At 39.4% G+C, this 12141-nt stretch overlaps 1 protein-coding gene across 7 annotated transcripts in view; it reads right to left on the reverse strand.

Moving 5' to 3' along the window:
• RBMS1 (RNA binding motif single stranded interacting protein 1) overlaps positions 1–12141 on the reverse strand; it is a 552647-nt gene that overhangs the window by 40062 nt on the left and 500444 nt on the right. For all 7 annotated transcript variants that reach the window (XM_069224212.1, XM_069224217.1, XM_069224211.1 and 4 more), the window contains exon 10: positions 8749–8799. In XM_069224212.1, coding sequence (XP_069080313.1) covers positions 8749–8799 — 51 coding nt within the window. The remainder of the gene's footprint in view (positions 1–8748; positions 8800–12141) is intronic.

The following is a 12141-nucleotide window of genomic DNA, read 5'->3' on the forward strand; positions in this document are numbered from 1 at the left end:
TGAGCCAGAGTTGGTTTCTGACGTGGCAACTATTTGTTTTTAGAAATAATAATGGCATCACACAATCATACCATTGCAACAAATTCAAAATGGACAATTTAGGAAAAACAATTCCTTTCGAATATATGGAAGCAACGTTTTAACTACGCACGGCAACGCTGCAGTGCAGGGGTCTGTATTTCTCCTAAAACACTGTCTGAGTTGCAGACGGGAAAAACATATGTCAGATATTTGCCGAAGTGACTCACAAGCACACTATGTACTGAAGTGTTTCCTGTTCAACTTCAAGTTTCTGGGAAGCCATACAAATGTTAATGAATAAAAGCTGTGACTACCGGGTGCTTGCAAGTCATACATTAACTTTTTACATTTATTAAGGATATTTACATATTAAATAGAGACATGCACAGCGCATAACAAAGGGGGCAAAAAGTAATTCACTACTACTACTATCAGGAGGAAAATAAGGACATTGAAGAAAAGGCAGTAACCTTATAATAGAAACGTAATATTTGCTTTCCCTTCAGGCAAGGCCCGATCTGTTTAGCAGCTGAGGCTATGAAAACCATATGAACTAGACTCAGAATAGCGCGAAGTTTTTTTGTTTTTTTTATGAAGTGCATTATAAGTAGAAATCACCCTTATGTTAAACAAAATAACATTTCCTACACAAACCCAGGTCTTATCAATAGCTATAATATATAGGTCTTTCCTCCAACTCTTTAAAGACAAGTGGTCTGATTTTATAGGAGGTGGTAACATAATCCTACGTAGACCAGTGGACATATTATTCTCTGTACGATTCATTTCCATGAGAGAATTTTCTGCCATGCAACAGCAATACTGTGGTAAATCCTCTTGGGAAGTTTTTCCACTAGGGCTTCTCCGCATGGACACAATACAGCCGAGGAGACTGACAATGCAGAACTCAGTAGTGGAATAACGTGTATCGGTGGAATTATGTTATTAATACTTTTCAGAGGAATAGAAGTCCCTAACCTTTTTAATGGCAACCCATAGCTTGTACAATAAAAGCATGAAAATTTGCTTGTTTATGTACCCACCCTTCTTGGTGAGTTTGCACCAAGCTGGAGTCGTAGTTCAAATCTTTAACCGCCAGACAGTCCTGCTTATATTTTCTCTAATGATTCTGTTGACGTTTCAATTAAATGTTGGTTAATCTTGTCTTGCCGAGTCGCTTTTTAATTATATATGTTTATGCATAAATCGGTTTAAGTCTACGCCTATAAATCCTACCTGAAGCCCAGAAACTGAAGTGCTGGGGCAAAACCTAATAATTTTCATGACAACCAGTTTTAAACAACCAAGATACCTGGCTCCTATTTTGGCAGATCGGACCTTACCACTTTTAGACATATGGGATGGCAACTATCTAAGCAATAAATGTTCAAGAAGCAAAAGGACGCAAAATCCAGTGGGTATCTTGAATTAAAAGTGGAAAGCAAGGTTTATACTGTACATAATTCCACCATCGAGTTATTGTAACCACAACATTACTTGACCACCATTTTTGATCTTTGCATATTATAGGTGTTCGGAGGTAGTCGCCTAAGATTTGTCAAGAAAACTCTACAGGTTCTTCGCTTTATAAAGACCCTAAATCTATGGTGCCTAAAGCAAGAAACATCATAAACTATCAAAAGACACATCATCTAGGTTGCAGATTAAGATGAGTTTCCACTTCTAGTCAGATTACAATCCCTTATAGTGTGCCGGGATCCTATCTTTGACAGATCTGCCAATAAATATACTTATTCCCCAAAGCAAATATTGGTGATACTCGATGTATGCATCAATAGTGTGTTTTGGCATTGTAAATTCATGAAGAATTTGGACACAGAAGGCAACATCTGTGGTGCAAGCAAGGACACGTAACGTTTCAGACTCAATGAGTGGTAAATACATAGGTGCTTACTTATCCTCCAGAGCAGGAGGCTATTTCACCATTTACAAATTCAATACATTGAGGATAAAATGATACATCACTGGCAGACAAAATGCAATGGTGACATAAGATTAAAATGCCATTCTCCTCAAATCAATAAGTAGCCCAAATATATGGCCTTACATCCATGTTCATTTGTAAGAGCACTGTGCCCACAAGTAGCACATACATTTTGCTACAGGATCCTCTGAATTCAAATGATTCTGGAGATGTTCCACCGTGAAAATACAGAACTGCTTTGCTTCACCTATGAACCTCTGTAGTCTGATGCTACTTTAAAAAGTAGTATTCTACTGTTTGAAACTTAACCTACCCGATATTGCAGAATAACTCAAAGATTTGAGTCCTCTCCTCAACTAACAAAGGCTCATATTTACAATTTCTTTCACTTGAGATACCTAAAATGAAGAAAATATGATATTTGCACATGGAGTTGGATTGAGCACCACATTTTCAAGAATGAGGAGAAGAGAGCCTGGAAAAAAGTATGTGAAATAGACAAAATCCTGGCACCTTGCTATACCTCCATTGTCTTCCACTGCCCAGAGATTTTGAGTTTGATTTCTGTTTTTGGATCACTAGAGAAGTCATTTAGCTTCAGTAGACACTGCTGATCCGGAACAAATTTTCGTGGATCACATTTTTAAAAATGGCGGATGTGTAGCAGTGATGATGTAATGTTTCAGGAACCATGAGCCTATATAATTCATTTTGGTGTCAAAACATAGGCTTTGGGGGTCAAGTAGTCTTAGAATCAGAAATTAACTTCTCAGAGCAATCTGCTATTTTCTAAAATAGTGGATATTATAGAGGATGAAGGGACTTATGTAGAAATAAAACAAATAATGTTTTTGAATCCTTTTATGTATACACCAAACAATGTTCTGATTTGAATATGAAAAACATAATGTTCATCACTCCTGTTTTAGACACATTTTCATAGTTCACTTTATTTATTTGTTTCGGCAATCGCTTGTGGTACATTTGCAGAATAATGAACTTTTGAGAAGAGCTTTCGAGAAGAGCATATCGACAGACATTTTTTTGTAGCACAGGTTTTGCAAGTACATGTACGTTCTGTGGGTAGAGGCTTTAGAAACTTCGTAGGTTTTAGCACTCCAACATTATCTTCCCAACCAAATTCACACAGATCTTTCTCTATATATGCATGATCCATAAGATTTACACATCTAATCAAGTAGAACGCTCTTTTAATGTGTCCCCACACAGAATATGAAGTTGGTGGAAGGGCATTTAGCTGGACTGATCTCTTGAACTCACTGTACCGAAGATCATCAACTGTGAGATAGTCAAAATTAATTTTCCACACACACACAAAGTATTTTTGCATAAGGTCTTTTTCTACGTCTTTAATATCACATTCTTCTTCTGTCTCAGCAAATCCTTTAACAAACTTCACATGTTCAGCAGTTAAAGCTCAAACCTTTGTTCCAATTATGCTCATAGTGTCATCACCCGTAAAAATATGTGCCTTGATAAGAACACTGGGCATCTCTGGGTCAAGTTTCTTGTACAGAATATGAAGTGGGATTAAGTGTCTTTTCTCGTCTGGTCCATAACGTATCCATAACTCTGACAATCCTTGATTTATGAACATTGCAACAAAACTAAGTAGCATAATAATAACATCTGTGTCATTTGACAGTACAATGACTCGATTAGAACCATTTCGAACAGCCCACTCAAAATGTGGCAAAACACAAAGGTCAGCTTCCTCCAAATTGCTGTTAAGTCCTTGAACAATATGGCCAGTACCTTTAGAATATATGTATGGAGGCACCAACTCCTCATTGACAATCATTCGACATGCAATATTTGGACATTCAGAGTTAACTGAATCATAAGCAATGCTGTGGCGAGTTACCATCTCCAAGTTCATCTTGTTCTATGTTGATGACCAGAATTTATCAAGTTGCAAAGTGTCGACTTTTTGATGCAGGCAAGGTCAATTGTTCCACTTGCAGACATTCGTCTAATTCTCTCACATTCTTTGACAGATAGTTCATGATACCTGTAAGACAATGTGCAGTTCTTGCACACTGACTTTGATATCTGTAGAACAGTCAGAACTGCCTCTCTGACGTTTTGCATAAATCAAATCTTGAACATTCGCAATTGTGACATATAATCCACATCAACGAAAGTTTTCAATGAGGACACCTTTTTTAATTGAAATTCTTCAGGTGATAGTTTTTTTTGAGCTCTTGTATGGGTTTGTGATTCACTGGTTTGGTTACAGCATCTCTATCAAACAATGCATTTGCTGGAAGAAGATCATGCGACAGAATGTCCTTGATAAATTCACCCCTTTCTTTTGCTACATCCATATCTGTATGCATTTGCAAAAGTTGTTGTTTTGTAACCTTTTTTGTAGTGGCTGGTTGGACGAAACTCTTACTATGGCAATTAAAGCATGGAAGTTTAGCTTTACTGATTGTCAAACAGCTTTTTCTCTTTCAATATAAATCTCTCCAGCTTCAGTTCTGCGTATACTTTCAATCCATGGTCCAGGACATCTAATAGATGAGTCTTTATATTGTTATCCACATTCTGTTTGGTCATGAAGTTGTGTAGTCACACAGGCACAGACATTTCAAAGGGGTTTCCTTGCTGCTGCATTAAATGAAGAAGACTGTCATGGTCAGTAAAACATTCCCCTCTCTTTCCCCCAAGTTCATGGTGAGGAGCAGTTTCACATTGTTTCATTATTTTGAATTTGTCATCTCTCTGAAAACATTGCAAATAGAAAGGACTTCATGGTAAAGTAGATGTGATTGAGCAACATTCATTTCTACGTTGCTGACCAACAATTCCCTCAAAACTTTTCTGTGATCTCTGGATTGTCTGTTCCAGTTTTATATTTGGAGCCACAGCATTGAACCTTTCCTATCTGTCTTTCACCACAAAATGTATTTGGGTGAATTTTCTGTAGAGGTATGGTTTTTTCACCTCTAGCTTCTTCACTCTTTTCAAATACCAGGACCCATGTCTCAGGTAGTTAATGCAATCAATTTCACGAAACACAGTAATCAGTGACTCCACAGTCTTTACATGCAGCTCCCAGTCACCTGCCTGATCAGCATGTATCAAGTTTTTCACTAGAGCTATTGTGTATAAAACATTTCCCAGGTACTTGCAAAGTTCTGATTATTCTTCACATTCTTTGCCAAACTCTACAAACTTGTTTTTTTTATTTTGAACTGAATTATTGAACAGTGCCTGGCTGTGCATTATGTCTTTTGAATGAAGTGCACTCTGTGCCTTGTTCATTTCTGAGATAAGATATGCAAAACCTAAACTGTCATTCTTGTTCCAGAATGCATTCCAACGCAATGTGTCTACAGCCTTAGATATAATGAGCGTATCTTGTAACGAACAAACATAGTGAGTTCCGTTCAATATTGACTGAACAGTTTCGCTTCCAAAGATTTCAGCCTCAATAAGTGCACTATCTATGCCACATCCACTGAGATAAGTTCCTGCACACCGCAATGCAACTTTTGTCATGTGGAAAGCGCCGATCACTGGATAAAGATCATCAAATTCTACTAGATTGCTCCTAAAAATGTCAGACTCAATACGGAAAACACTTTCATCGCAGGAAATTGGCAGGATAGGCTGGTCTTCAAGCTGAGCACAAAGATTTTAGAATTTGTTATTAGAGCTGTGTATACTGTTGCGTAGTTTGTGACTGGAGATAATATTATTATTAAAAACCTAACGTTCTTCAGTGGAAAGGTATTCCTGGAGACCCGAGCATGAATTCCAGCCTATGGAGGAATTGGCTTTTCTTTATCCTTCAATCCACACTGAATAAGGCATACGATAAATTAAGTTTAATCAGCTTTGCAGACCGAGGCATTAGGTAGAAGAAGATCCATATCCTCAGCCACTTTGATACTTTCTGGTACACTGGGAAGTGTTGATGGCTTGTAGTGATCTTGAACACGTTGACAAGGCAGTTGGGTTATAAATTTGCAGCTCTGTTTGTTTGTGCCTACAGCTGACACAGCTCGTTTTCCATTAGCTACTTCATTGGTACAGTCTTCAAAAAGCACTATGGCAGTATCATGTTTCCTAAATGTTTCAAACAAAGAAGATAAGTCTTCAAAATTAAAAGTATCCAGAGCAGCAATTATAAATCCTTTCCAGGTAAAGTGACTTGGAAGTGATGTACTGTCGTATTCACAAGAATATGCAGCATGAGCTGCTAAAAAGTTCCTGCTCTGTATTGTCATTATAACTTGTTGATACAGTAATCCTAATTCATTGAAGTGATGGTTCATGCTGATTTTACTGCACCCTGTGATCTTATTTTGACAGCAAGAACTTCAGGAGTCAAATCAGTTGAGGACACCATAAGTGCCTCAATCTTTTTGTTAGACTGACAAAAGTGAATTCTGTCATTGTACATTCTCACCAGAAAAATTTGAATTACATTATGATGAATCAATACAGTTTCATCAATGTTGACCACTATTTCTCTTATCTCACTGAGTGTGAACCCGTGGCCAGCACTCAAGACTGGCTTTAAAGCTTTATTTGCTTTTTTAAAGACTGCAAACTTAACTGAAGGCTGGCAGTTACGTTGCTGCTGGGAGCTCATTGTACATTCATATTTCAAACGTATGCACACATGCAGTTCAGGGGGCATACAAATCCACTGCAACTACATTCACCTCGCTGCTTAGATCAGCTACTCGGCTGAAAACCTAATCTTGGAAGAAACTAGCTGCAGATAAAAACATGTTTTCCCCTGGGGACTCAAACACTCGGTACTTTGTTTTTTTGTCAATCCCCTTGGCCCTTGTTCTGGCTAAACCACAGTTAACACACAGAAGATCCTCTGCTTTCTGATCAGTTGTTGGAGGTGGGTGAGGAGTAGCCATCGATCTTCTATGTGGTAAGGCACTGGGTTTGGTTGTCGTCGCTTTCTCAGAAGACTCGAATTCTTGTTGAGATACACTGGTTTCTGCATTTTTTGCCTATTTTTTTTCAGGCTTTCTTTAACTGTATACCACCTGTGGCACTTGTTACAATGATAAAATATGTGCTCCTCCTCACTCATCAGTTTCAATCTTTTGTGAACTTCATCTTGCCGTATTTCTGCAGCATCTTGAACTCTCTTCTGTCCAGCTGCAGTTGATGTTACCTTTTCTTTCAGATTAGTTTGGCTTATGACACATTTTTCTTTGTTGAAAGAGCCCTAAGATTTTGTAGTTAGCAACAATCTGTCAGGAGGTAAAGATCCTCTGCTACTTCCTGCTTTACTCATGTTTACAAATTTGAATCAACAGAAAACCTGAAACAAAAACAATATTAAAATAAATTACCAATACAATGGCTAAAACACATCATTATGGAGCCGCCATTTTGGAAAATAGCACAAGGGTTGCTCTGACAAGTTATTTTCTGTCTCTATAAGACTGACTCCCAAAACCTATGTTTTGAAACCAAAATGAAGTATATAGATCTCGTACTTCCTGAAATATTACAACATCATTGCAACACATTTGCCGTTTTTAAAAATGTTGTCCAGAAAAAATTAGCCGGAATCAGCAATGTCAACTCAAGCTACATTACTTCGCTAATGATACAAAAACACAAATCAAAAATGATTTTTTTACGGAGGTATTTCAAGGGGCTAGAACTAGCACCACCAATCTAAAAATTGCCCTCATGGATTCACATGTTTTTGGTAAAGCCTATAAATATTGAATCCCAAACAGAGCAATGCTTTCAAAACCAGTATGGCATAAAACAATTATCTAAACATAGGGATTACGCTGTGGGTTACTATCGGCTTCTGGTTGACATCCTCAAGAGCCATAAAGATTCTAATTTAAATGTTCACCTGATCCCAAGCCCTACGTGGTAGGATAATGCACAGCACAAAAATCTAGAACTGCATCAAGTCGCAAAACTGCCTGCGTTTCAACCAATTCAACCTTAAGGACAGAGAAAGAGAGCAGGATGTCTCAAACTCAAACTAATAGTTTGAGTAGTATGTAATCTGCACTGGATTAAATGTTAATTTTGGCACCCTCAGAAGGATGTCTCTATCCCCTGCTACCTTTCCTCTGACCAGCCTATCTGTTTCTGTTTTTTGCCCCTGAATCCCAAAAGAAACATTACATAGGCTGGTTTGAACTATGTGGCATCAATGTATTAAGTTGAGTAGACTTTTATAAAGTTACTTTCCTTAAACAAAGCCTTAAAGCACAATGCAATGCTACTATACGATGGCCTATACTATATTAGAAGAGACAGAGCGCATTGGGATCCAATGAAAATATCTTTAACAATATGTAATGCAATACAGATTTCAGAGACCAAATCAGTATGTAAACATGATTGAGAGCACATTTCCTATTTCAATGTTGTCTCTCCCTCGAGCAGCAATAAATTCTCCACAACATGAAAGTTTCATAGTTCTGGTAGTTTACCTACAAAAGCATTAGTTTTGTTAAGGCCTTTTTGGTTTTGAAACTTGTCACAATGTGAGGCAAGCTTTGCTGTAAACTATTTTCTCATAAGCAATGTAATCACAATAGATTGTGCAGCTCCTTACGAGTACAGCTCTTTTTTCACACCTATGAAGCCCTTCAAATTATTGAGCTCTATGGAGGTGGCCAGGCGAGAGCTAAAAAGAAGTCTCAAATATTGCTGGAGGGTGGCACTCACATCAGTGATACGCTACAAGACATGGTTAAACTTCTTTCTCTTTTTAAAATGTGGTGATGGAAGAGGTATAAACTTACAGGGTGTTGCATGATGTATTGTTGAGGCTGCATCCATGATGGACTCTGAACCTAGAAAGAAAGAAAAATTTTGAACACTTAAATAAACTGTTGCAGAAAATTGTTAAAGCTACACGAATTCATCAACCTTTTAGTTAAAACATGTAGAACGTTTTGAGAACCTTGGGTGGCCTTTAACGTTTTGTGGAGGAGATATTGTGAAACTTAGGACCAAGATAATGACAGAAGAATGTCCTTGCTTCAATTACAAGTTCTATTATATTGCATTTTACTGTTTTAATCTGCTCATTCAGCCTCCAGGTCTGCACATGCTCATGTCTGTACCACTGCTCTCTGCAATGAAACAGTGTCTGCCTCACCAGTCTCCCTTTTCTTTGGTTCATGATTGGTCTATGGCACATGCAGGTTTGGTTTTTCTGTGCTCAGCCAGCTTGAGCTCCCCGAGTTCAGAAACTATGCTATCAACCTGTTCTTTCTTGTATTTCTTTTACTGCCTAATTACTATTTCCTAATCTCTGTCTGCATTTTTTCATTTAATAGCTATCTCAGGGACCCTTGCATGAGAGGACTACCCAGTTATCATGGTATTTAAGGAATTACTGTTGTCACTCCATCTATGGACAACATCTTCACTAACATTGTATAATTGGCCAAAAGACTAGAGAGCCATTCAAGCTAAGCTGCTGCATGAAGCCCAAATGTAATTTGAGATCGAGAAGACAAACATAAACCCACTGCTCTGCAAATTAACGGTATATAAAGGCCACTGCAGACAAAACAAACTGCTATTAGATGCACACCTTAAGAGTACTAGATCTGAGCAGAGAGAATAGCACATAATAAATATAAATGGTCATTAATAGCTCAAAACACTCAACAGGATGCAGGCAACGTACTTTTACTACTTACACCCTCAAATTCACATAACACAGTTGGAGAAAGACACCCACTCATGTCACTGTCTACATCCTGTCCGTGCTTTACACCATCACTGAAGAAGGAAAGCCGGTAGTAACAATACTGAGTACATGTACTTTTAGCTTTCTGATTGGCGTAGGCAATCTCAGCATATCATGCAGGATGATAATAAATAATAGATTCTAGGTGAACAGGTTACTTACCTTCGGTAAACGCCTTTTGTGGTGGATACTTGCAGATTCCTCACTTTTAGAATATCCTATGGTTTCAGACTGGATGTAGAAGGTTTTTAAGCACAGTTCCTATGTGCTTATAGGTGGTGTTGTGTGTGGGTCTATGTGAACCCTGCTCGAATGATGACTGGAACCAGGTGCCACCCAGGTGCGCTGAGGTCAGTTTCTTTCTGGACATTGGCAGCTTCCTCGGACACTGAGCTCAACAGAAATTAATTGAGCCAGTGTGCAGATATCAGATTTTTGGCTTTTTAGAAGGATAATAGTCCATTCCACAAAACGGTGAGATGGGAGGAAGGTGAGGAATCTGCAGTTAGACTATCCACCAGAAAAGGTGGTACTGAAGGTAGGTAACTTGTCCATTAGATTAGATACCAAAGCAGTACCTCTATGGGCTGTGGAATGATTTAGATCAAAAAGACCTGCAGGCATGAAAGGCCAAATGCCCATTTTGGCGAGCCAGGCTATCAAGGCAGTAGTGCTTCGTCAATGTGTGCACAGATGCCCAGGTTGGTGCCCGACAGATATCCAACACAAGCACCCCTTGTGCTAATGTGGTGGTAGCAGCCTTGACCCTGGTGGAAGGTGCCCTCATCCCTGGGGCTGCTTATTTGTCATCACTTAACACATTTTAGAACAGAGGACTATCCATCTGGACAAGAAACACTTCTGCACCGCTTTGTCTTTCTTTTCCAACACAGAACTCCACAAAGAGTGGAATGTCAACCCAATAGTCTTTGGTACCAGCAATATCAAAACTAAGCTCCCTTTTGGAGCACAGCCTATGGAGTCTATTTTAGTCTTTCGAGGGGTGCGCAAAGAACCTCAGAAGAGTAATAGTCTGGCGACATGAAGAGGTCACAACCTTCAAGAGAAAAGCCACTTTTGTCCTTAACACCAGCTTGTCGAGAAAGAAGGTAGAGTAAGGCAGCTGAACTGACAGAGCCTCACAGCTTAATCATGTGACAAACTGATGTTATTGCAATGCGGAGAACAGTCTTCAGGGTCACGACTAGCGTTCATGCTGTTCAAAAGGATTGTACATTAGAGAAGTAAGGCCCAAGTCAGTGTCCCACAGTAGCAGCACAAAAGGGTTAGAAGGGAATATATGAGCCAAGCCTTTAAGAAAATTCATTACTTTAGGTGTTGAACAAGCACGGTTGGTCTGGCAAACATAAAAAGGGAGAAAGTACGGATATGTAACCTTTAACAGCGCCCACTGCAAGTCCATGCTGGCCGAGGACAGAATAAACAGTTAAAACATCCTACAAATTGGTTTGTAGTGGGTCTGTATTGTGGATGCTAAAGCAAGCTACAAAGTTGTTGCAGCATCCTTAAAAAATGGATTAAGTTAAAGAATGCCTGGCTGCAAGAAACACATTCACTATTTCAGGAGGGAGAGTGAATGTAGTCAGCTCATGATGCTCAATCTTGATGCATGGAGGTCTAAATGGAACAAACTCGGGTGCAAGATCCTGCCATGTTGCTGCAACAGAAAGTACTCCCAAAATGGAACCCTGATCACAGGATACATGCTCATGCACAGACGTTCCCATTCTCCTGACTCAATCGGAGGCCACTGGGATGGTCTGGTCTTGGTCATTCTTCAACTTCTTCAGAATTCGGTGTAGGACATGTAGTGGCAAAAAGGCATACTCAAGTCCCACGCTGAACTCTAAGCCGAATGCATTTCCGAGAGAGAGAGAGAGTCTTCTTGGGAAATCCAATAAGCAATGTGCTGACATATCTTCTTAAACCTGGATAGAGGATGACAATGTCCCTTAGTGCTGGGCTCACTGAGACTTCAGGGACCACTGCAGAGACCGCGTATGCCATATAGAACCATCAACGAACAGGATGCAGGAGGCCAATAGTCTCAGAAGGCTAAGGCTATCAAATGCGCCATGGCCAGGATCGATCAGATGAAAGGGAGCATCTGCAAAGAAGCCAGGTTTAACTTCAGCACATTGATTGTGAACCTCAAAAAGGTTTGCCGATACATGGTCTACTACTGACTGAAGTGAGCCGCCTTCAATAGCCAGTCAATGAGTTAGGGGAAGCCTCAATCAATCAATCAGGCACTTCTAAAATGCGGCTTATCACTTGTGGGATCTCAAGGCGCTGTTGTGGGTGTGCTGCTCACTCGCAGAGCCAGGTCTTGAGATCCTTCCTGAACTGCTTCAGGAGGTGGCCTGTCTGAGGTTGAGTAGGAGCGTGTTCCATGTCCAGTCTGCGAGGTGAG

Source organism: Pleurodeles waltl, chromosome 3_1 (assembly GCF_031143425.1).
Source record: "Pleurodeles waltl isolate 20211129_DDA chromosome 3_1, aPleWal1.hap1.20221129, whole genome shotgun sequence".
Classification (NCBI taxonomy): Eukaryota; Metazoa; Chordata; class Amphibia; order Caudata; family Salamandridae; genus Pleurodeles; species Pleurodeles waltl.